This window comes from Semicossyphus pulcher, unplaced genomic scaffold (genome assembly GCF_022749685.1).
Source record: "Semicossyphus pulcher isolate SPU_LCO1_2020_fin unplaced genomic scaffold, fSemPul1.0.p SCAF_12, whole genome shotgun sequence".
NCBI lineage: Eukaryota > Metazoa > Chordata > Actinopteri > Labriformes > Labridae > Semicossyphus > Semicossyphus pulcher.
Window position 1 is genome coordinate 19,398,508 of NW_027211626.1, and position 26,851 is coordinate 19,425,358.

Sequence of the window (26,851 nt, forward strand, 5' to 3'; positions counted from 1 at the left end):
AGTATGGTTCCAATCTAAGGTTGTGCATTAGGATGAAATTAGTGGCCCTGCAGCATGCAAGTAGATTCTAATGGTGACGTCATTTGGAGCCAGAGCTGCGCAGTAGAGATCGATGGGTGGAGCCGCTGTAGCCACTTCTGCTAATCAAAACTACACGCTTAAATTACCGAAAAAACAGCAAGGATCTCGTCTTCAACTTTGTCCATCTATAATTTACAACTTTGAGTCTCACTTACATTGCTGAGCCAAAACTCACCCCTCATCATTATCCACACACTCACACACACACACACACACACAAACTTGTCCACACATACGGATGTAAACTCGTACCCCAGGAGATACAAAACAGCCTCTTTGAAAAACAGGTCGGGTGGAAGTCCTGGGGTTAGATTTTGGAAGAAGTTGTTCTGGGACTTAATTAGTAAAAGGCCCCACATTTGAACGGGCTGAGAGCCCACGAGCTCTCCTCTCAAATCTGGGACAACTAAGGCACACACCGCACACACAAAAGATACCAAGAGTAATTCTTACATGCACACACACGGGTCATGCATACACATACAGTCACGTAGCTGCACAGTGATTGAAGTTGCAGAAAATCTTTGAATAAAATAAATCGGCGGCCGCTCCTATACGTACTGTATGTACCAGCAGCAAACAGGGAATGAAAGGAGTACTTCACAGTAAATCTTTTGACTATAAAGCACTCAAATGTCTGTTTACTTGAAACACGGTGCTGATAAGAGTCACGGCAAAATAAAGCATCAAAAGCCCTAAAGAAACATCTCCATGTTGCTGTTTAATCCACTTCTCTTTAATCTATATAATCCATCTGTTTGCTATTTTCCAAACAAACACCTTCCACTACATTTGCAACTAAATCTCCAAACCAACATCTCTATGTTGCTGTATAATCCACTTCTATATAATTGAAATAATCGCGCCTGTTTGGCATGTTTCCTATAAACTGCTTTCTTTACATTGGTAAATACGTTACTGCTGGCAGGAAGTTGCAAAAGATGAAAACCGTGTGTATGACTGAGGGGAAACCGTGGCTGTATGGATCGCTGGCAGAGAGGAGGATTCTGCTGGGTTTGTAAACCTTCAATGTAAAGCTTTCTTACCTTGGCTCTGGATAATCACCGAAATCCAATGCAACTAGTATAAGCTATACAAAGCTGTGGTACTCGTTGAAGAAGCAAGCCACATACTTTCCAGAGCCAGCTGTCAAACCCCCTGTGGGTGAGATGAACGGCTGACACCAGTGAACCCTTAAAACTAAAGGAGTATTCCTCGACACAATCACATTCCCTTCCTCCACATATTGTCACACAAAATGTACCTAATGTGACAAACTTTAAGACAGTCCAAGAGACAAAAAGAAAACAAAAGTAAAGTGATATATAAATATTGAATGGCGTATATCCGTGGTTCTCAACTGGTAGGTCGGGACCCAAAAGTGGGCCACGGAGCTGTTTCCAGTGGGTCGCAGGCGTGTGCTAAAAAAAACAAAGTTGTGGCCAAAAGTCAATGCTGCGCTTTTATTTTGAAGGACATGGGTTTCCTATGTCGTGTGTGCAGTAGTAGTGTTGTTCAGATATACTCCCAAGCTAATCCCAGCTACAGTGACATATCTTGACGAGCCCGACTGTAGTCGCATTTTTGTTGCAGTTTTTGTCATATTTCTGTAGAGGGAATAGTTTCCCCTTATACACTGACTATTATACTGTTGTGTTTTGTGATGTTGACATACTGTGATGTTTCGTTCGGTCTCAGGTCCAAACTGCACCATTTTCCATTAAATATATTTGAGTAGTTGGAAAAACCTGAAATATCGGTCTTGATTTCAATCCTTACAACAAATGTTTTTGTTAGCACAGAAAGACTCCATCGTTTCTCCCTCTGAGAACCAAATTCCATGGCGTCTTTAGAGCTTCATAACTCTTCGATGGTTTGACCGAGAGACTTGCATTTCCTTCCGCATAAACTAGAGAAATAGAGGTTTCCAACAAGTCCAAGCTTGCTCATGTGTGAATTTTCGTTCCGTCAGTAAACTAAAGCGTAAAGTTGTAAACAATATGGATAGTCTCCTCTCTCTGCCTGGCGTGTTGCTCATTCTCTCTGTATGTTTATAGATCAGTGCTCATCAGCCATCTTTGTTGGTGATGTGGAGTCACGTTTCGGAATTGGACACTTTGATTGGCTACAGTAGGCGCCATCAGCCTGTGCTTTATTCAATGATACAGAGGCGAATACCAGAGCAAGGCGAAACGACAGAGAGGAGATATGTTTTTATGGAAAAAGAAAAAAGAAATGGCAAAAAAAAGAGGTATACACTGTGTTCCAAATTATTATGCAAATGATATTTTTCTCAGATTTTCCTAAATAGTCGATGCAAATGACAGTCAGCATAATTTTCAAGTCATCAACCGTTAGTTTAATGAATTCAAATGTTATTGAACAAACCTCCCAATGATAACAGTATTTTTCAAAAATAAAAAACTTAAAATGCACTGTTCCAAATTATTACGCACGACAGAGTTTTATAACATTTTATAGGTTGTTATGAACTGAAAATGCTCATCTTTTGAATCTGCAGCATTAGGAGGTCATATTTACTGAAATCAAAAGCAATTTCAATCAAAAACATCTTAACAGGTCAAGTTACATTTTAACATAGGACCCCTTATTTGATAGCAGCTTCATAATTCTTGCATCCATTGACCTTGTGAGTTTTTGGAGAGTTTCTGCTTGAATTTCTTTGCAGGATGTCAGAATAGCCTCCCAGAGCTGCTGTTTGGATGTGAACTGCCTCCCACCCTCATAGATCTTTTGCTTGAGGATGCTCCAAAGGTTCTCAATAGGGTTGCGGTCAGGGGAGGATGGGGGCCACACCATGAGTTTCTCTCCTTTTATGCCCATAGCAGCCAATGATGCAGAGGTATTCCTTGCAGCATGAGATGGTACATTGTCATGCATGAAGATGATTTTGTTACGGAAAGCACGGTTCTTCTTTTTTTACCATGGAAGAAAGTGGTCAGTCAGAAACTCCACATACTTTACGGAGGTCATTTTCACACCTTCAGGGACCCTAAAGGGGCCGACCAGCTCTCTCCCCATGATTCCGGCCCAAAACATGACTCAGCCACGTCCTTGCTGACGTCGCAGCCTTGTTGGGACATGGTGGCCGTCCACCAACCATCCACTACTCCATCCATCTGGACCATCCAGGGTTGCACGGCACTCATCAGTGAACAAGACTGTTTGAAAATTAGTCTTCATGTATTTCTGGGCCCACTGCAGCCGTTTCTGCTTGTGAGCATTGTTAAGGGGTGGCCGAATAGAAGGTTTACGCATAACTGCAAGCCTCTGGAGGATCCTACACCTTGATGTTCGTGGGACTCCAGAGGCACCAGCAGCTTCAAATATCTGTTTGCTACTTTGTAATGGCATTTTAGCAGCTGCTCTCTTAATCCGATGTTTTTGTCTGGCAGAAACCTTCCTCATTGTGCCTTTATCTGCACGAACCCGTGTGTGCTCTGAATCAGCCACAAATCTCTTAACAGTACGATGATCACGCTTAAGTTTTCGTGAAATATCTAAGGTTTTCATACCTTGTCCAAGGCATTGAACTATTTCACGCTTTTCGGCAGCAGAGAGATCCTTTTTCTTTCCCATATTGCTTGGAAATGGTCGTCTGCTTAATAATGTGGAACGCCCTTCTTAAGTAGTTTTTCCTTAATTGGGCTCACCTGGCAAACTAATTATCACAGGTGTCTGAGATTTATTTCAGTGATCCAAAGAGCCCTGCGACACAATACCATCCATGAGTTTAATTGAAAAACAAAAAATGTAATCTTTATGACACTTAAATACAATTTGCGTAATAATTTGGAACGCGGTGTAATACAGCTGAGGCTTAGCAGTCAATTTTTGACGGAGGTGATGTGGACGAAAAATCCGATGACTCTGTGCCCGATTAGGAAATGCCCTGGCAGGGAAAAAAAGACAATTCCTGGAGCTAGAAGCTTCAAATCACTTCTAGAACAATCCTAACACGTGTGCAATTTCCAGCGTCAAGTTTTTTTCCCGTTTTTTGAGGCAAAATACAAAGACATGCAAAAACAGAAATGTCCAGATGTGGTTCTCAGAGGGACAGATCCAATCCAAAAGCATCCGTCAATGCCTCATCTCAGCATTATACCAAGCAGCCAATTCACAAGCTAGCTAACCTCAGCCACGCCCTGATCGTAACTAATGAATGTTCTTAGACAGAAGAAGCAGAGGAAGACGATCGAGATCATTAAGAAGGAGAAACATTAAGGAGCAGACATTTAGACAAACATCATCAGAAGGTCACTTACTTGCAGTGCTTGTGCGGCCCGCTGAGCGTCTCGATCACAAAGCATTCCCCACCGTTCAGGCAGTAGGCCAGGTCCTTCTCATGGCAGGGTTTGAAATGCTCCGAGTGCAGCGGAGGGACAGTTGGAGATGCTGCAGGACAAAACAAAGAACCTCCTGTTAGTCACAATAAAAACATTAATATATTTTCTGTGCATGCATTGGTGCTCTAACAAACGGGCTTAGCAACAGCATCAGCACCCTGTTACTCGTCAACCTTCATCATTGGCTCTTCATGCTACAATTCCACACATAAATGATCGCATCGTCCATAAATCGCAGCAGAAACAAATAGTGCAGCGAGTCAGTTTTCCAGCGGAGGCTACTTATTCTCCATCCACGGATCCATAACAAGTGCCTGCCACCGCCTCATAACGTACGGCGCATTGTGGGTAATAGCAACACACCATTGTTTGTTTAGGCCTCGCGATGTCACCGGCAAAAGATGGATGGAGGACGGGTAATAATCTGTCCTGCTGTGATTAATACTCTGTGGACACACTAGTGCTGTTTGAGAGCTTGACTCCTCTCAGCGATTTATCACAACATGCATGGCTGATTGTGGACAGTACACACCACTGCGGGGATCTGCTCAGCGTGCAGTAATGGATGATCTTATCAGCGGAATTAATAAGTGCAGCACCAGTTGCTTAAGAGGAAATATGGAAAGTGACTCGATCCTTTCAACGGCATGGTGCAATTAATGGCGTTTCTGTGCGTTTGTGCGCATGCTGTGGATAATTTATAAAAACGGGAAAAGATAAATGAAAACGTATATTTCTGAGAGTTCGTGCGCAATCATCCATCAGGCGTGTTTTGTAAGGCAGCTGGTAAGGGCACGGCTTCCAGACGTGGGGAGAAATCAGAGCCGTGCCACAGTTGATGTTGTTATTAACACCAGAGCAGACTGCTGACTGTTTCCTTTGTGCTTACAGATGAAAAACAAGTCAGCTAAGGGCTCTCGTTAGCCCCTCCTCGGCCATGTTTTTTTTTTTTTTAAGTAGCCGCATGAACAGTGATGAGCCAGAACTTTCTGCCCCGGTGATTGAAAGTCACTCGTACTCTCAGGATGTTATTACCACTAGTATACTGATTACTGTATGAGCTTGTGCTTTAATGGTGTGTGGAAGATGCATCCAAATGAACTGCAGAATTCTCAATCAAGAGGTAATTAGAGATTAATAATAAGCCGTGTTTTGGGGGGAAATGGACGGATGATGAGAGGTTAGTTATTTCAGTACACTCTCAGATCCCTTAATCAGCACGCTGAGGGGTGAGTGTGGGGCTGGTGGGTGAAATTATGGAAGTGCCGGGTGGTGATGAGGCTCCGGGGATCTTAAATAACCCTTGGTAATTGGCTGTTGGGGGACTAGTTTCCATGTGAGAAGGGAGGCGGCTGAGTTGAGTCAGCAGTGAGACGTGGTTTTGTTAGACGAGGCTGTCAACAGGTTGGACATCAGGGCTTATTTATAGTGGTAGCTTTCATCAACTTTTAACAAAGCAGACACTTTCAAATCCTCATGAAATTATTTAAAACCACAACGACACCAGAACGCTGTTTTAATGCCCCCCTGGTTCTAAGGTCTGTATTTCCTTCCTTTTCTCTTTTCATTTAAATAAATGTCCGTTAAGTCTCTATCTATCGCTGAATGAATGAACACAATGGTGATTGAGCCTATGGCCCACTGATGAAAGCCTTTGCATTTGCAATGTTACAGACTGGGTGTCTGTGGCACCATTCGCGTGGCGCCCAGTTAGTGACATGTTTTCCATCACCCAGCAGTGGTTGGTCTGCCAGAGAGGGTAGGTGGAGCTAAGTGGCTGCTTTTCCGGTCTCTGCAAGTGTTGCAAGTATCAAATAATCTACTATGGGTGAACAAACAAAGAAAAGATGGATGACTGCAGATACAACTTCAAAAATAAGTGAAAATCCAAAGAAAAAGAAACAAATTCGACGCTCAGATGAAGGCAAACAGTCTAAAAAGGAAAGTGACCGTCAGCGAGGAAAATCAAGAGTTACAACCGGAGCCAGACGTGGACGTCTGGTTATCTGGGAAGCGTACTCCCGCAATTGCTGGTTATCGCCATAAGATGGCGCCAAATAGGATGAAACTGAAATCTTCAAGATTATTACTTTAAGTGTGGTTTAGGTGCAGTGTTGCTGATGAGTGACAGGGCAGGATGTTTTCTCTGCGTTTAGCTCACATTCCTACCTTCATCCTGGCTTCAGAATAAATGCAGTTGCAGTTAAAATATGTGAAACTGACATTTTTTTTAGCTTGCATGAGATAAAAGTTGACTTGTTATTTTAACAAAACAGCTGCAGAAAAACTGGCAAAAAAAAAGAACATTGGACAGCTGGATGTGTGTAGTTCGCTCACACTGAGGACTTAATTATGCGTTCTCCAACCTGAAAAATAATGTTTTAGTTGATTTCTTAACTTTAACCCTGATCCTTCCATATCTTGATTACAAAAGTTGCCATGAGCAGATTAACAATGTGTTTTAAAGAGGGGGTATTATGCTGTTTCACATTTTAAGATATATATACAATGTTACAGTGTCGGATGTTCAAACTAAACGTGGGTGTTTCAGATCTGTAGGTAAAAGTATGTTGGAGTAATCCCCAGGCTTCTCAGGTCAGTCTGCAGGCTGCTGTGAACACCTGGTTTCACACAGTTTTTTCTACACGCTGCACTTTGTGACGTCACAAAGTGCAGCCTCAGCAGGCTTCGGAGAGCTGGCCAATCAGAAGAAAGTGGGCTTGTAGGGGCGGGGTTTCTTAAAGGGACGGAGCTGACTGAGTCGTATGAGTCGAGGCTGTATGAGGGCCTGCACAGAGCACCAGTGTGAGAAAATGAGGAGGTTTTTTTTACTGTAAATTATGCTAAGCTACTCCACAGGTATCACAGAGGGAAATATGAAGCTTTAAATCAGCATAATACCCCCCCTTTAATCACCGATTAACAACCATTTCTGGCTTCAGGGTTGGATTTTGGCAACTCAAAAATGTTGTTCGGTTTAATCTGACTGCACATGTTAAGCACACACTATATGTCAATCCTAATGTTACCTTAGCATGAGAAAAATACACAGCATGGGCATAGATGCAAACAAAGATGCAATTATCAACTTCCCAAAGTTTCACTCTGCAGTTCCCATGGAATCACAAGGACGTTGTGACACGTCATTTGAAGAATGCATTTCTTTCTAAGTAAAGCTGCCAACTAGAAAGATAAAGAGAGAAAGAAAACTCGTAAGAAGTAAGAGAGAATTCACATTCTAACATTGCCAATTGGTATCTCCTGACATGAATCCTTTGGCTTGCAGTGCAGCACATTCTGCAGACAGAGACACTCCAAATAAAGGCCAGAATCTCAAAGCACTGCTGCTTCTTTCTTAGCGCTCGCTCTGCAGCACTACTTGAATTTTCTCAAACATAAAGGATTTCCCCGCAGACATGATTTCATGCTTGAACTGGGCTGTGCTGTTTTGTTAGCCTTGGCAATAAGTGACAGAAGCGGCATTTGTTGTCCTCTCCCCTTTGTTTTCTTGTTGACAGAGTTGTCACGATGCTCTGTAGGTTGCTTAGCTTAACACTCGTCACCTGTCAGCTCCGACACAGCGCGGACTCAAAGAGTCGTGTCATTTTTAAGAGGGAATGCCGGAGTTGACAGAAAAAAAATCATTTCAGTCTGCTGAAAATATCACTGCAAGTTTGAAAACATTGCTCACTGAAGGCAGACGTCAATCACTGCAGAAGAAAACAGTCCAATTTACTCCGCCCTGCTGTGAAGAGAGAGAGAGGGAGAGGCGGCGAAGGAATCAATAAACCATCGGGCTCTGGATAACACAACCCTCCACTACAGTCTCTCTTTTCCTTTGCTTGTCTCCACCTCTCTGCTTATGGGAAGAAAATAAGGAAGGACTTGGGAATCTGTTGATTTTCACCTTTGCATCGAGGCCCCGACTTGGCTGCAGTGAAGGAAGAGCAGAAGCCATTCATATAACGTTTAATAAATAAATGATAACAACGTTGATCCGAGCCCTTTCTGGACTTCTATCAGTGAGGCTGGTATCTTTAGAAGACTAGCACAGAGCTCAGTCTGCAAAGGAGATCAACACTGAGATCAATCCAATCACTGGTGGAGGCAAGTGATGCAGTATTCATGATTTAATTATTGTTCTTCCGTTTTGTAAATCCATATCAGCAAGGGAATATGCAGCCTTACTTTGCGAGTTTATAAATTCAAATTTGGAGACCTGACATCTTAACCCCGTCTCCTGCAAAATATGTTTTCATGCCATTAATTTGCATCACCAAAGAGTTTGAGAGGCAAGCAGGACGTTGACACTGGAGTTGGGGATTGGCGACCAACGCCCAATGCGTTGCAATAAAAACACTTGGTTAAAGCTCCTGTGAGGAGCTTATCGCTGGTTGTGAAACAGACTGAAATTTATTCTGATGACTCTAAATGATCTACAAAAGCAAACAAACCATTAGTAACAAGATGTATTATTCCAATATAGTTATTTTTAATGCCTTAAACTGCTGGCGGGGGGTAGGTTACAGACTAAGCGATTAACTGCACGCTGCCTTTGTTTACATTTTACAGGGCAAAAACTTTTTTCTGAAAAACCACCACTTTAGCATGTACAGGACAAAATCAGCAACAAGCTAAGAGGTATGACTTTGTCCACAGGGGGCGCCGAAAGAGACGCTGGAGTGAAATACTACCATTTCGCTGCAGGCAATGGCTCACAGCGGTACAGAATCCGAAATACGACGAGAATATACTGGTGAATCATCTTAAAAAATCTTCAGGTCTGTAGTCTACAAACCTGATGATTTTGAACGACATCAGAGGCCGGCGTCCTAGATTGCTTTGCAAGCTCTCTGGCTCCGCCAGATGATGTGTTTTAGAGAAGCGGATAGCATCCTCGAAAGGCACAGAGCGAAATTGCATTTGTTTCTATCATAATGGCATTAGCTCCCCTTAATAGCATGATAGGACTGAGGTTGAAAATCAGCGATTCGGCCCTTTAAGGCTGGAAAATGTGTCCTACCAGTGTCTTAACTTCTATGCTAAGGGGGCACTCCATAAACTTTATCTCTGCTTCACCATTAAACCTTCAGCATAGAAAGCTGGGACTATATTTTACCCTGTGTGATTCAATCATAGAGCTGATATACAGTATGAGCATATAGGGTAGCCCTTTAGGTGAGATAGAATACATTCTTTTTCTTCTACTTTCAACCACGTTGGCCTTTCTATGTATTGTCATAATTGCAGCCGAGATTTCCTCTTAATGTACCTCACTGTCAAAGAATTCTTTCACTCCTGTCTTTTACCAAAGAGCCATGAACTGAGCTTACAATGGGTCCAGAGGCATTGTCAGCAGTTCTCATTTCCACTTATTGTCCAATACAGAAATCATTTATCCATGTCACATTGGACAATGGCCTCCATAGTATGTTGCTACCTTTCTTTGTGCCATTTCTGAGTATCATTGAGCAACAAACCAAAGACAATTACAGTCCCAAACAGATCTTTCATCTCTTTGTAACAGGGAATTTAAGTTATTGAATGTTTAAATATGCTTCGTGCAGAAGTTGGTCAGTTTTAATGTTGAGATTTTTTGCAGTGTAGTGGAAACATGAAGCCTTTTTCTTTGCTGGCGTTGCATTCTCTTCAAAATTAATTACCTCCAAAGGGCCAGTTAAGCAAAATGTGTCCAGGCCAAATTCAAGTTATATTTTATCTTGAGCTAACAATTACCAGCAAATATACTGATCGGGCAATAATCTGTGAAACGTGGATATGATTCAAATATAACACTGTTCCTGAAGCCAAGAAATGTTTGTGTAATGATGATCAGCATTCAGCCATCCCTCCTCCCATTACATGCGTGTGTACCAATTCACAGTTTTGTTTGAGGGGGTCAAAGCGTGACAGTCCCGTGAGCTCAGCTGTAATGGCGTCCTTCATGGATGACATTCCCCCAGAGTGGCAGACTGACAGGCAACCAGCAAGCCAGGCAGCCATGCTAACTGATACGAAGGTCTCTCTAGTCCCTGATTATTGATTTGGCCTTCAGAGGAGGAATAAAGACCAGAGGCACGGGAACTAGAGAACAAAGGATCCGAGCATGAAGGGGACATGGTGTTTTCTGGAGTAGAAAGAAGGCTTATTAGCTGTTTCAGGTGGCAGGTGTTTGGGATGTAAGTAGTGCTGTAGAGGGGTAGTTCTTTGAAAAAAGAAGAGAGCCAAACAGGGAAGATTTATCAGTCAACAGTCCCAAGAGTTCTGACGGTGCTGTCCCATTTCTGATGTAAGCACCACCCAAAATAGAAATAGGAAGCTTTGCATGAACCTCAAACAGGACAAAGACATTGGACTGTAAAGCATGCATGCAAAACAAAGGTAAGTGCACGTTCACAATGAGTAGATTTGAGAAAGGCTTTCAAAAGGCTGAGGCCTGGAGTCTGATTAAGGTCGCAACTAAGCTTGAAAAACCTTGTCTTTCATGGACCTGAATGGCACCGGGTTATTGTCACATGGAAACAAAGTCTGAGGCTTAAATATTCAGTCTGTTCTGGGCGCTGGTTTAGTTCAGTAGTTAAATCGGCGACCATATACAGAGGCTACCAATCCTCGATGCAGCGGCCCTGGGTTCAACTCTCTTCTCTCTCTTCCCCTGTTTCCGACACGATCCACTGTCCTGTCTATAAATAAAGGCATAAAAAAGGCCAAAAAAATAATCATTATTCAGTCAGTGTTCATTCATTCAAACCCAGTTCAATTCGGCAGCTAGGTCAGTGGCCTTTATCTACAAACAACACGGGACTTTTTCTTGAGTAAACCAGGCTTCCATATTGATCTTTTTCCAGAGATTGACTTCGTAAGTGAGTAAAAGCATTGTCTGGCACCTAACCAGGTACTTATGGTTCCTAAATCTAATCAAAAGTGACTGTATCAGTATGTTAACTACATGTTAATATTGGCTGCATGACCAAAATTCATAACATAAAATGTTGTCATGAAGCTTTATTTTGAAAGTCAGGTAAGACATTGCTTACTCATTATCCCTATCCTTACTACTTTATTTTGAAGTCTTGCACTCATGAAGTGTCTCTGTATGTTGCAGCATCTATATCCCATCAACCAAGGGTCTAGTCAAAGCAGAAAAATGTCTATTTACATTTCTCACCTTGCTCACATTATCCATTACAGTTCGATGTATCATAAGTATCAGTTGACGTGAGCTGCAAATGCAGCGAAAGCTAACATAAGCTGGATATCATCTGTGGCTAAAGGGAGTGAAATGTTCTCCCTGATTAACTCCCCGGTCTGATGTGCAGCTGCTCGCTCTCTCAGACTGTATCTGAGGATGGGTGTGACTGTCACGGACACTTGAGGGGGTTAATTGAGGGAAACAAATGATCCACATGAAATTATTGTAGGTGGTATGTCTCCCTGTGTCCTCATAAAATTACATATGAACAGATAACAGATGAGCTTGTTGCTTTAAATAACGTTGGATAGGATTAAACATATTTAAACTGGCCATTACGATGGCGTCTTATAGACAGACACTTTGACCTTAGTGTTTTTATGCCAAAGGAATTATTAACCAAGTGTGAAAAAGTGTTGTAGCCGTGGCTGCAGCCTGTGCCTGTGGTGTGATAATTAAAGATGTGAAGCTGATATTTAGATCATATTCATGCTGAACGTTTACAACAGATGAGATCATTTATTTATTCAATGCCTGGGCTGTGGCTTAATTGGTAACAGACAGCGTAAGCCATCTGATGGCGCATACTGCAGTCATTTACGAACAAACCATCCAAAAGACATTGGAAACAAACTGAAAGTCATGCATTAAGCCTCAGACGGTTTATTCATCAAACAGATGTTTTATCAAGGGAATCTTTCATGTGCTTTTATCTACTGAGATCATAAATATACAACTCCTGACAGCGTCTGTGCTGTGGTAGATTATATAGATTGTGTTGCAGTGTTTGTTTACAGTAACTTCAAGGTTGAAAACTTCTTTCAAATGATGTTACAATATGAACTTATAGCATGTATGTGTGGTTTAAAAGGTGTTTCAGTGTATGTTGATGGGGTGCTGGTTTAGCTCAGGAGGTAGAGCAGGGGCCCCTTGTACAGAGGCCCCCACTCTCTCCCCAGTATTTCCTGTCTCTCTTCAGCTTTCCTAATAAAGGCAAAAAACAATCTTTAAAATGTATGTAGATGATGCTTAAGGGCCAAAGCGAATGTTTAAGTTGGTACCACCGTGGTGAGATGAGGCTTTCTGGTAGATTTAGTTCATGAAACATGCTAGCAAAACAAAGCAGTACACATGGACGTTGGAGCTATTTCTTGGGAGGGGGTGCTGTGCTAAATGCATCAATCTGGTATATTATCATAATTTCATTTGTGGTGAAAACCTGGACAATTTAGTGTTTTAAAAATATTTGCTAGGACTCTGGACACCCAGCTTGAAACTGGGACAATCCCAGACAAACAGGTGATAGGTGTCGCACCACCCGCACCCCTACTTCCAACGTGTCTGGCAGTACATATTTATAATCATAGTAGAAACATCAGATTGGTCTGACCAAAGTGTTTAACGGTAAATCTTGATTGATCACTGTCTCAAATTAAACTTGCATGAAATTTGATTCACAGGTTGGCTATAATGAGCATAATGCAAACCTTTTACTTCAACAGGCTGACCTGACTTTGTCCTCTTGGGGACCACAGTGCTGTACAGAAGTAGCACTGGGGGGGGGGGGGAGTAATATGAATGTGGAAGCCTCATGTTTCCTGCTGCTGCCACCATAAGGCTGCATTAAACAGCCAAAAAAGCAGCAATTTTATTCCATTTGCTGCCTGAATTCATACCACACCTGGACTCTACGCCGGCTATTGCGACTTTAGTGCGCTTTTTTGACTCGTTGGCATATTATCATATGCGCTAAGAGCATCAGATGAAAAGACGCTGCCTAACTTGGCTAGTGTATGTTTCCATGTAGTCGTGTCGTCAGTAACTCTAATGCGACTGCGAGAGAGAAAGTCGAAACGGCTTCCTGTCTCATCAATCAAAACTCCAGTCTTGGTTTTGAGAGCCACAGAAATGGTTAATGTGCAGAAACACACATCCTGTTTGACCTCTGCAATTCTGTCTGAACAATTTGACACCCGTAAGTCCTTAATTTTTCTAAATACGTTCCCTCCAGTCTCACAAGAATTTCAACAAAAATATTCACGAGGTCAAACATAAAACATTTAAGTTCATGGAACGGTTAGAGCTTTGTTGGTTGGGAACATTCCAGTTGGTGTCTGATGAAGCAGAAAGTTCTTGCAGATCTACAGCATCTGCTTTCCTTTCATGAAGGATGGTGCTGCCTTTTTTTTTAGCTCGTCGTCTTTACTTTGCCATTTAAAATTCTACAAGCTTTTATCATGGCTGCCAGTTAGTACTTCTGGGTCAGTTCACTTTGGAGCCTCCCTAATCAAAAATAGAGTTTTAGTACGCACCGCAGGGCCGCTCAGCAAACAATCCCTCTATAAATAAAGGTCAGAAAACACATTTCTTCTCTGCTGGTCCATCTCTTTATCACCCCACTTACTGCTCTTGTATCTTTTTATTTCCATCTGCCTGTCTGCAGCCCAGCACTGCAGCAGCAGGGTCACTAGCAATTTCCTTTCTCTAAAGCAAGGGGGGGCCTCTTCATTCTTCCCCTACAAAGAACTAAAACACACATGCGCATGCAACAAATGCAAACCCCGCTTGCTTCTGCCTGGATATAATTGATCTGAAGGAATTATCCCGTGTTTGTGAAAGGTACTTTAAGAAAAAGCTTACAATTGCACAGTGCACACTCACAGCACGTGCACTCACGCTTGGTTACTGTAACGTGATTGGGTTTCTGATTTTGGTTATCCAAAATTTTATATTTGCACAAGTATCCACTTGATCTGTAGCGTAGATGTGTTTTGATACAATTTTAGTGAAGTTGTTAAAGAAACACATTTCAATGGAAATACTAATCGTAAGTAGGAAAGGCCATTTATGTGGCTGGATTTAAAATCTTGCTGTGCAAATTGATGATGCAACTTTTGAAGTAAGAAATTACTAAGGTTGAATATATAAGCAGTAAAACAATGTTTTGCTCAAAGGAATGCCTTAAAGTGTTGTGTTAATGTTTGTTAAGTCTCTATCTATCGCCGAATGAGGAAACACAATGGTGATTGAGCCTATGGCCCACTGATGAAAGCCTTTGCATTTGCAGTATTACCGACTGGTGCCCAGTGAGTGGTGCCCAGTTAGTAACGTGTTTTCTATCACCCAGCAGTGGTTGGTCTGCCAGAGAGGGTAGGCGGAGCTAAGCGGCTGCTTTTCCGGTCTCTGCAAGTGTTGCAAGTAAACAGTAATCTACTATGGCTGAACAAACAAAAAAAAGATCGATGACTACAGATACAACTTAATAAAAAATAAGTGAAAACCAAAAGAAAAAGAAACAAATTGGACGCTCAGATGAAGGCAAACGTTTGTTATTGGAAGATATTTAGGGTTTAGCTTACATTGAGAGGACCGATATTTGCATTTTTCATATTCATTAAAACAAACACACCAAAAAACTAAACAAAACATCAACAACAGAGACAAACAAAATATAACAACACAAAATCCAGATAAACCCATCCCCCCACCCAGCCGGGTAGCCTAAAAATGATACCTATATCACAGCAATCTCACTGTTACAGTAAGATATCAGTAGGACTTACAAGGGAGACAGGAGACCAGCTAGATGAATAGAACTGACAGACTGGTATGTCTCAATTATAAGGTATCAACAACTCTAATTTAACAGGGGTTTGTTAGCCTTAGTATAACCATTAGCCTATGGTGGCTATAGCAATCATTTGAGATACACTGCTGTATAACCTGCATTATGTGGTCAGTTCATGGACTTTATGTATCCTCTTTACAATAGTCTGTCATAGCTCTATGTACAAGTACTAAGGAAATGACTTGATTTAACTCAGTTGAGTGAGCTTTATTTTGAAAGGACAGAACTTGTATGTGGGTTTACTGTTAACCACATCTATGGTACATGCAAGATACCGCACAACACTGGCACCTCCTACTTTAACAGAGGGGCCTGCGATAGGTGGGTAGTGTGAACTTTTGTGTGCGACTCCCTTCTGGTGATACTTCTTGCCATCATGCGAGATGGGGGAACAACATTTCACATCTTAATTTAGCAGCCAACACACACGGCTTATAGTCTGAATTACTGTTAGACTGCTATTCCTCCTATTTCTCAAATTCAATTCCTTGTTACTGATCCCGGAGAAGCCACAGCAGTGTTTTTGAGGCAGGGTTGGAGCTGCAATGACAGACACAGGGAGGCTACGGCGGCGTGAGGATATCATTATTGCACAGCATGATCCAATAAAGATAACAGCACACCTCTCCTCTCTCTTTCTCATCCCTGCTCTTATACAGCTGTCCAATAAATATCTACCAAATCACCGTCATAGATACCGAGGCTCCTTTGAGATAAGACTGTTTGTCTGTGATGTGCTTGTCTGTCTTTCAAAAATATACCTTTGAATATGAACATTGCAGATTCCTTTGATTGAATTCAATGTTTTGCATGGCGGCCAAACGCACAATAGATGAAAGGCTCAGGCATTTAAGGATACATGGAATCGCCAAAAGCCTCAAGTGAAAGGTTTTGACCATGAGGCTTATGTTAGAATAGCTCTGTAAGGAAGGACTGCTGTGTAGTTGTTCGAGGGGGAAAAAAGTTTGAAACTCGCAGGGAGGCAGCTTTCCCGTCTGATTTTAGAAGCAAGACTTGGTTCTACGCTGCGCTGATGGGAAATGTTCCTCTCCCATCAAACTCTATATTCAGATCAATGGGAAGACAGATAGCGTGGACAAGCTGGTCAATAAAGCAAGGGATGAGTAGGCGAGAAAAGCAAAGCAAAGAGGGCGATAGGATTGGGAGGGTTAAGGGGGAAAAAAGATGACAGAGATGAGATTGGATCTGCGGGAATGATCCCTCTGCCTGAGTAAAGGTGAAGCAGCTGTCCAATTCAATCCAGTGCTCGCGTGTGCCTGTTTGCATATGTTTTCTTTCATTCGTGTGCATGTGAGCATCTGTATGTGTGCATTTCAATCTCTCCTTGTGGACTCAGGGGTGTTGCACAGAGGCAGCAGAGCTCAGCAATGGCGGCCACTGCATTGCAGATACTCGGCCCGGCCTGGCACGGCACATATAGATGTGCGCGAGCAGGCCGCCGTGCTCTGACTGTACAGCCAGACAAAAGCAAAATAACAGTGTGCCAAGATAACTCCCGAGGTCGACAACGGGCTAAGATTGAAATCTGATACAACCTTTTTTCCCCCCCTCTGGTCTATCTGTCTTTCTCTCTGTCTCTTCGCAAACCCACAGACGCGAACACACACATAAACACACTCCTGAGGATCGTTTTAAGCGCACCTGCTCGGTGCAGATAGGCCCCGCTACCGCTGCTAATCTGTCAGTCAGCCCAGCCTGGTCCATAAAGTCCCCCCTCCCGCCCCCCCCAATACCTTTCCAGCTCCTTCCTGTTCTGTTCTGGGATCGTATTGCGGCACACCTCAAGGGTTAGCCAAATAAATAGCGCTAAGTATCAAGCTTGGTCCTGTCCCCCCGGCCATCTGGCTGTATAGTGGAGAAATTCATTACTCTCCAGGTGATAGCTCCAGCACTCTCTCGCTGGATTGGCTTTGTATCCCTGCAGGCTCCATTCTGACACTGGAGATTCTAATCACAAACTGGCTGCGAATGTGAATGCTGCTTCCACTGTTGCTGCTCATACTAATACTCTCTGTCCTGCTAGCGCCGTAGCTATCAATTCTGCTACTACTGCAAAAACAAATGCTCATTCTACTACTACTGCTGTGATTCAGTGCTAATGGAAGCTGTAACTGTCATTCAGTTTAACTCATTTTGAGTCCTTCAGCTAACACATAAGGTTGGTCTTGGATGTCAGTATCCACTAACTAAAATGGAGTGATTGACAGTCAAAGTACGACCTGACTTCACTAAATTATTCTTCACTTGAGCTACTAGAGGCCTTGACAGTTTCATAGGAGATTTAAAAGGTTTTTGCAGGGGAATCTTTGCACATTTTTAACAAGCATTGACAAACTTTTATTTCACGATCTTCTGATTTTACATTTAGCGGCTCATATACTTTGTGTGCCTCTGTGTCTTGTCTACTTTCAGTCTACTACTGCTGCTGCTTTTTAAAAAAAAAAATGCCTCATGAATACAGATGACTAACTTATTTGCTTATTGTTATGTTAATTTCACCCTGCTTGCGTCTAAGTATTTGTTACAGGATGATGTGTCTAGACAGTATGGCAGACAGAAAAGACTCACGCAGGGTTGGATCACTGGCACTGTATTCAGGTCAAGTGACTCAGCATTACTTGATTCTGCAGATGAAGGCACTTCTAAAAAATCACACTGCATTGAGTTGTTTATCTTTCAGGACCTTTATTTTTTCTCTCTTGCTCTCTTGCGCATGATAACTGTACTTGCATCATCCATATTTATACTCATTCATCTAGTTTAACTTTATAATGCAGATGCAGAAAGCACAGGTCAGCATTTTATATACAAGGAAATGTAGGTATAATGTAGTGCCATATTTGGACGCCATTCCTGTAGCTTATTGTTTTGATGAATTCAGGTGATGAACCATTAAAAGTGCACCAGTCCCCTTGGGGATTACGTTGGGGGCAATGGAGGGGTCAAACACACAAGACTTTCCTTCAGGAAAACCCGGTCGGACAGGAAGCCTGACTTGGACAATTTGACTTCTTTTAAAGTCATATATTGTCAGTTAGTAACATAATGTTCGCACATAAGTTACGTTACTAACCTATGGATAATTATTTACTAATTTTGGTGCGTAAACACACCAAACTGCACCTGTTTAACAACATTAACGATGAATTGTTTCCCACCAAAATGTGACAGACACAATCAACTTTGAGGCGTAGTGTAATGCCAAGTCAGTTCTAGCAGACCATTCCTCGTGCTCGAGATTTAACCCTTTGGATGATGTGGTGTCTATCCACTATCTACCATATAAGGACATCACTAGCCCCAATAGCCCTAATCTCACAATGTAAGCAATCTTACCTACAGTTCAATAAGACAGACAGTCTCAAGAGTGCAGAGAGACTGGAACATGTGTTAAGAGAAGTAATGGGAGGCTGGAGCCACTCTGTCCATAACAACAGATAACTCGAAGGCCATTATCTTCATCAGCACACAGTAGGATTTACATTATACAGTGTTATTAGGTCACTCTGTACTTTGGGAATACTATCACCCTACGCCTGACGAATATCTCTTTTACTCTAAGGCCTGAATAAGGAAAATTCTACCGCAATAAGTTAAACTTAACTTATTAAATCTGAAATATTTCTGGGAACCTTTATTTTGAAAGTCTCACCAGACATTGCTCATGTACTACAGCTGACCTGACTGTTACATTTTGAAATCCAACTGGATGCTGCAAATCGACTATAGCTAACTTGTCCTGCAAATGCAAAACAGACACTAGAGAAGCACCTAGACATGACATGTTGAAGCATATGGCCAATGACCAAGCTGCTGTATTTGACAATTTGGGATTAAGAACATGTTGGCAGTTGACTCATTTGGCTTGTCCATATAGCATTCAAGACATAATTAGCTGTGGTAATAATGTGAGGACTTAATGGACAACACTTTAATGATCCCTGTTTGTTCTTATACTCTCCTGTGCTCCTCTCCTTCCATGTCAGTAAAGCACTCAAAGGAAATTAAGTTCAAGACGGCTTTCTTCTTGGGAATATCGCAATTAATAAACAAAATATCCAGTGGATACTTTAATACTTGACCTTGCACAATCCAGGTAAACATAATATTCACAAGTCAGATTTGTCTGCAACATTCTATGCTCGATTGGATTGAGATCTGGGGAATTTGGAGGCCAAGTCAACACCTTGAACTCGTCATGTTCCTCAAACCATTTGTGCAGTGTAGCAGGGCGCATCATCCTGCTGAAAGAGACCACTGCCATTAGGGAATACTGTTTCCATGAAGGGTATTCTTGGTCTGCAACAATGTTTAGGTAGGTGGTACGTGTCAAAGTAACATCCATATAAATGGCAGGACCCAAGGTTTCTCAGCACATTGCCCAAAGCATCACACTGCCTCCACCGGCTTGCCTACTTCCCACAGTGCATTCTGGTGCCATGTCTTCCCCAGGTAAGCGACGCACACACACCCGACCATCCACATGATGTAAAAGAAAACTTGATTCATCAGACCAGGCCACCCTCTTCCATTGCTCCATGGTCCAGTTCTGATGCTCACGTGCCCATTGTAGGCGCTTTTAGCGGTGGACAGGGGTCACAAACCGGGATGCACTGTGTTTCATGACACCATCCGTCAGAACCAGCATCAACTTTTTCAGCAGATTGAGCTACAGTGGCTCTTCTCTTGGATTGGACCACACGGGCCAACCTTCCCTCCCCATGTCCATTAATGAGCCTTGGTCACCCATGAACCTCTCCACCAGATTTCCTTCCTTGGACCACTTTTGGTAGGTACTGACCACTGCAGACTGTGGGAACACCCCACAAGAGCTGCAGTTTTGGAGATGCTCTGACCCAGTCGTCCAACCATCACAATTTGGCCCTCGTCAAAGTCCTTGCACTTGAACATTTTTCTTGCTTCCAACACATCGAGGACAAAGGGTTTACTTGCTGTCTAACGTATCCCACCCTCTGACAGGTGCCATTGTAGCAAGATAATCAATGTTGCTCACTTTACCTGTCAGTGGTCATAATGTTATAGCTAATCGGTGTATATGCTGGCATTGGCCACACCTCTAGTGGAACAGGCAGTTTAATCTCAATAATGTTTGCATGAATTTAGTGAGCTCTTAGTATCCTGCATGAAGCCACATTTCACTCTCTAGCCATGGCATCAGGTGGTTAAATATTCAGCTTACTGTCAATGTCGGAAAGCAACCCTCTCACCTGTAGATCTGAAATGTTCTGTACTTGTCTGTTTAACTGCTGCACTAGTTCAAGCAGTATTTGTTCAGTTTCCATCTGCTTCAGCACATAGCCAGGGAAATGGCTTTAATAGGTCTATAATTGCACTGGTCATTCAGTACATTTCTAGGTTACAGGGTACAAACCTGATGCTGGGTAGCGTAAATGTGACCTCCATTTTCTTCCAGAGCAACAGCAGAAAGTAATAAGCAAGAAAGTGATATATTTTCCGTCCCTCTTTGAAACTCCTACGTTAATCACGCTGGAAGCTCCTAAAGGATTATTAAGGATCCTAAATTACCACACTACTGTAGAAGCCAATGAGACTGTTAGAATTCGTATAGACGGAGCTAAAATATTCATACAATCTGAAACCTCATTGGACTTTTACTCTACTGTTATAGGTGCATTTAATAGGACTCTCAATCAAGTCACATTTTTCGAACCGACAATGTTGGGACTTTTCATGGGACATTCTGAGACAGGTTGGCTAAATTAACAAGTCATTCCTCTCAAGGGACTCTGTAAAGATATACACAAAATCCATTCATTGATCCTCAGATGACGCCTGCGAATATGTGCAGCTCATGCGAATAAATGTAGAGCAACATCCAAACACAGAAGGAAAAGGGGCACACACACAGAGCGTTAAATCACTGTAAGTTAATGTTTTCCTCTACATCAGCAGCTATTACCCCAATGCAGTCCCTTTGAGTAAAGCACTTAACCTGTAGTTGTTGCAGTGGAGCAGCAGTAGCGGCTACAATTGATAAGTGAAGTGATGCAGCTCGAGCTCGAAAGTCTGTCTGATGCTGAAAAGAAGCAGCTTTAGTCAGCAAACATTCTCTGTTAAAGACGTCAAGCTTCCTCTCTTTCAACTACAAGCGTTCTGCTGTTCAAATAGACTTCTTATCTGCCTTTTACATGAGTATACCCTCTTTTTCTAGGCTGTTAAACTTCTTTGTGTGTTTAATTTGTACTTCAGTGGCGGGGTAGCCGTGTCCCTGGGGATGCAGATATGAAACTTTCTCCTTTAAGTGCAAGACTAAGCATATTTTGGAGAGTCCCATTTCCCTCTGATTATCAGTCTCTTTATCAAAGTATTTGTAAAGTTCATTAAGCAAACCTCTCGACAAAATGTTATCGGAAGCATGTCAAATTACTAAATACAACTGTGAACGATTCACACGCCATCAGACATCTATTGGAGCAGTCCAACACACAAGGATATCTGATTACGAACAAAACTGAATTTACAAGATGCCACATGTGTACACACAAACACTTTGTGATCAGTTTGGCAGTGTTTTGCCACCAACCAACACCCAGCTTACACGGAATGCAGAGTGAGTTTCTTAATTAAGTCGAGAGGAAGACGCTATTACTTTTGGGACAGACTCGATTGTCCTCGCTCTGTGGCACCGATGGCTCTGGGCTTCTAATCACATCATGAAGGAGAGAGAGAGAGAAGAAGAAGCTCGACTGGTCGCCTGACAACAATTAACCCTCTGTCTAAGACTTCCCGCAGTGACTGTGGTCTTTGAGGAGAGGTTTATTTCAGTGTGTGGAGAGTTGTTTAATACGTCCTGTAATCTGCAGATGAAATTACATCAGTTGCACATGTTGCACTGGAGAGCAAAGAGCACAAGAGGCCCTGTTTACCATCTACCCCCATAATTACTTACTTGCTAAGTAAAGTTTTAAACACTGTAGCTTGTCAGATATCTTTGGGACATTAGCAGCAGATAAGAATCAGGAGTTTCGTCACAACAATTCCCATTTTGGGAAAAATAAAGAGCTAACACACCAGCGCATCATCACAAAACGGTTCCTATGATTATCCTAGCTCTCTCACACCGCTTTGTCAAGGCCCATCTTTGGCACAAGGTAGCTAGCATCTTTTCTAGCTAGCAGGTAGTTTAGCATCTGTTTCAAGATCCTTAGCGTCTGATAAAGTCTGTTTTTAATACTCTTTACTGACTTTCTATTTCATACAGGACACAAACTCCACCTGGGTGAAAGTCCTGTGTTCTTAATTGATCGCCCCAATTGCCACTCCTAGCCAACTTTATTAGCCTGTATAATAGGTAGGTACTACCGTACCTGACTTTCCATGTGTTGGACAGCTGGAGCAGTTGATCTAAACATTTAAATTTGCTGCAGCTGCATTTACAAGGGAGTAAGTTGAAAGCCCGGTCCTAAAGGCATCCAAAAGAAGTTTTCTCTCTATTACATTGGTTATACTAAAATTACATTGAATTACTTTTCTCAAGTATAAGTACAAACAGCAAAGCCTGAACAAACACAGAAGCAGAGATAACAATGTAACTGCCTTAAAGTTTTACGGCTAACGTTTTAGCTAACAATTAGCTCCTTACACATCCAGCAGCAAAATTAGCATTAATGTGTCCCTGTCCTTCAAATGTTAACTCTTCTTTTAGCTCTGTTCTGATCTCTGAACATCACTAAAAGAAAATATTTGACTCTATAATAGCAAAATGTTCCACTTTCTTCACCAGCTGGTTGCTAACTTTGTGTCGTTGGTCAAAAGCTGCCCGGTGCTGCTAACACATGGAGTCTGGTGACCAGTGTTACTCCCAGAATAGCTCTGCCCAGCCTGAGCTAATCAGAACAAGTGGAAACACCTGTTGACACAATTCGTCCAGCTCTGGTTAGCTCTTTGGATAGGACGTTTTGGCTAGCACTTACCTGACATTTCCAGCCCAAAAAATTTACTTACTTTGAAATAAAATGAATAATACTCAGTTTAGAGGAAATTTCCGAGGTATGGGCAGATGTGGGGAGTAATTACATCCAATCAAGTTCTTTTTTGAGGTATGTGTAGTTTACTTGAGCATTCAATTCTATGCTACCGTAAGCTGTTTGTCCAATACATTTCTAAAGGAAATATTTGACTTTTTTTTTTTTAATCTTTTAATTTTTTGGGCTGTAAAAGACCTACAGGCTGAGAACAAGCTGTTCTCGATGACTCTGATGATTTTAATCCATCCATATAATGAAAGTGGAAACAAGCACAGCTTGAGCACTGACACTTGAAAGAAAAAAAAGTACATGCTAATTATAACTATTAACATGAAACAACAATTGAAAGGCAAATGACTGATGCTGATTGCTATAGCTACAAAGTTAGCACACTGACAGCTTTGATTTTTCTCAGCTTACAGAGTGTCTAACACGAAGATCAAAATAGCTCAGCTTTAATCAAAAACATTTTACATTTCAAACTGATGTTCAATGTTACTTAGCAACAGCTCGAAGTATGACCTGTACTTTCATCACCGCTAGCTAACACTGAGGTTCCTGTAGCACTCAGGGGCTCAGTTATGTGTCAATCCTGGCAGACAGGGGTCCCTGAGAGTCAACTGTCAGTAATTAAAGTTTATTCACTCTTAAAGGAACAGACAGTTTTTAGAGGACGGCAACATTCTAGTTTTAAAATGTGAGCGTTTATAATATCAGAAAAAAAAGCTTTTACCTCATTTATTCGGCGTCTGCTGGAGGTGTCATGCAATGCTGAAGGTGTCTTTTTTTCTGCATGGATATTATGGCTCTGATTTGGAGTTAACGGCCACTAAATAAACATTTTCACAACATCTGTTAATTACGACGTCCTCCTGGGCCGGCCTCAGCGCGAAGAGAGGCAAGTGTAAAAACTAACATGACAGCCAGTAAATCTGCTTTCCATGGAGTCCAAATTCTATAAAACGCAACACATTGAGCCTCAAATATGGAGACATAATGTTGCAGCCTGAAGGCCGAGTAAAACATAGTTGGACACCGTGAAATAAACATCTACTTCAGCCTGCTGCTCCCGTTTCACAGAGCTTATTCCTCTGCATCGTATTTTTATCTGTGCCTTTTTTTGTCTCGTTCGTCTTCATTTAACCGTCCGTCTATCATTCATTTACTCTATATTTACTTTTCCTCCTGTGCTTCTCTCTCAAGGAACAGAATTATAAATCAAAAGAAAGAGGTGTCCAAAGCACACACTCACACACACAGACACACACAATCAATACAAACAACTTCACTCCGAGTGTAGAAGCAGTGTGATACAGCAGCGCAGACTTGTAGCCGACGATACCAAACAAACAGACACACATTTGCTTGCACTGAATGACTCTAGATAAGAGAACAACCAGGCCAAACATCTAACAGCATTGTTACTTGTTTTGTGGCCTGCCATGTTTGGAAAGCAGGGTTTTTAAAGGAAAAGCTGGTGGTGGCTCCTGCAAATGAGGACAGAAGGAACACAGCTGAGAGGAAGGAGGGAAGGCAGAGTACACAGACAAAACCAAATGCCCTTGAAATGTTCAAAATCTTTGGCAATGTAAGACAAGTTTCTTTGTCCAATGAAAAAACAGAGAAGCTGAAATATTTGCTATAAATCTTTCCTTTATGATCATTTAACATTAGTCATATTATGTACAATGTAAAAATGTAGCAATCTAACTATTATAGCTAAGAATTTGTTTTCTAAGAGCCCAGACGATTATTAATCAAACATTATTAAGCAGCATGTGATTGATTCAAAGCAGCAGTTGTGCACAAGTTATATATTAGAAAACTATGGAACTTAACTATGTAGGTTCATTTGTACCATCACCAGCATACCTCAACTTTTGTCATTAAGTGAACATAGATGCTACTATCATTGTGTAAAATTGGCATTGACAGCAACATTAATTGTGCCTATGGTGATAAATGTTATGTTGGCGTACATTGGGGTGGATGTGGCTCAGTGGTAGAGTTGGTCGTCTCTCAACTGGAAGGTTGGCGGTTCGATCCCTGACTGCCACAGTCTACCAAATTGCTTCAGCCTTTGGTGTATGAATGAGCATGGATCCTCATTGGAGATTGGCATGGTAGCCTTTGCCATCAGTGTGTGAATGTGTGTGTCAAAGGGTGAATGTGACAGTAGTGTACAAGTATCAAAGTGCATTCCATTTACCACTTACATAGATGTTGCTGTGTAACTAACATGCCAGAGGGGCGCTGACCCTAGACTGATCACCAGCCAATATATGGCTGACACATAGAGACAGACAACATTGCACGCCCACAATTTTAGAGTCACCAATGAATCTAACGAGCGTGTCTTTGGACTGTGGGAGGAAGCCACGCATGCACAGGGGGAACATCGGGCTCCACACAGAAAGGCCCACTTCGTCCCAATCAGGAGGCAACAGCGCTAACCACTGCACCACTGTGCAGCCCCTGTTGAATATGAGTATTGATTCTGTGGTAACTGTATTCTTGACAATTTTAAAACGAGGTCAAGGCCTCAATAATTCTTCCAGACTTAAATAAAGGTTTAAGCACAGGCGACCAACTAAAGGTTATCCATATAGTTGAAAAGATCTGTCCGCAGCAACAGGCAATCACTTCCCTCACAATTGTAATGCATAATTTTTTGTATTTGTATCGTGCTTATTATTTTTGACTTCTCACTACAGACCATTCATGTTTGTGTGATACAGAGTTGATTTTCAGGTAAATATTCAGATCTTACATATTATAAAGTATGTAAGATTCAGGCCCTGACTTTAAAGTCTATTTTGTGATTGTAAAAGCAGCTTTTATAAAGAGTTGTTTAAAAGGCTGCTGTTCACCAGCAATAACTGGAATATTTAAAGGATTGAAACATGACCAAGCTGCCTCTTTTATCTTGTTTCAAAGCAGATTGAAATACATCATCTCTGGCTGAAGCTCTTTTAGTTTCAGTATGTATTTTCCATCACATAAATGCACTAGTTACTTTGTGAATGGGGGAGAGATGCATTAACTTAATACGGTCTATAAAAATCAATGGAGCAATAACTCACATGGCACACTGTGGACTGACGACTAACAGACGTCATTTTAAGCAGGCTGTATAGGAAGTGGGTCACGCTGTACTGCTGCTGACTAATGCTTTGTTTTAAAGCGAATATAGCTATATCAAATTGTTTTTAATGAGGTTTGGGAGTTATTCTCATAACTTCAGTTGATTTTTGCTGTTATGCAGTCGTGCGTAGGACTCGCAGAGCTCTTCAGATGGAGCTCCAAAGCAGTCTTGGTATAATCAAGCATTTATCTGATTTTGCCATGCACAGCGACCCTGGATACTATACTGTATGATGCCACCAGAGAAACCATCAAACTGTCTTAATTTCTCCTTGTACTTCTCTGTCTCTCTTTCCCTGTCAGTCTCCTGATCCCTCTGTCTCTCCTTCTCCGTCTCTTTGCCTTTGTCACTTTGTCAATATGTCTTCTCTTTCACCCATCGCTCTTGCCAAACGCTCTGCATTCGATG

At 41.9% G+C, this 26,851-nt stretch overlaps 1 protein-coding gene across 1 annotated transcript in view; it reads right to left on the reverse strand.

Moving 5' to 3' along the window:
- Positions 1-26,851, reverse strand: part of LOC138588213 (pro-neuregulin-3, membrane-bound isoform) — a 405,775-nt gene that overhangs the window by 156,046 nt on the left and 222,878 nt on the right. Inside the window, exon 2 of the mRNA XM_069658163.1 lies at positions 4,368-4,497. Coding sequence (XP_069514264.1) covers positions 4,368-4,497 — 130 coding nt within the window. The remainder of the gene's footprint in view (positions 1-4,367; positions 4,498-26,851) is intronic.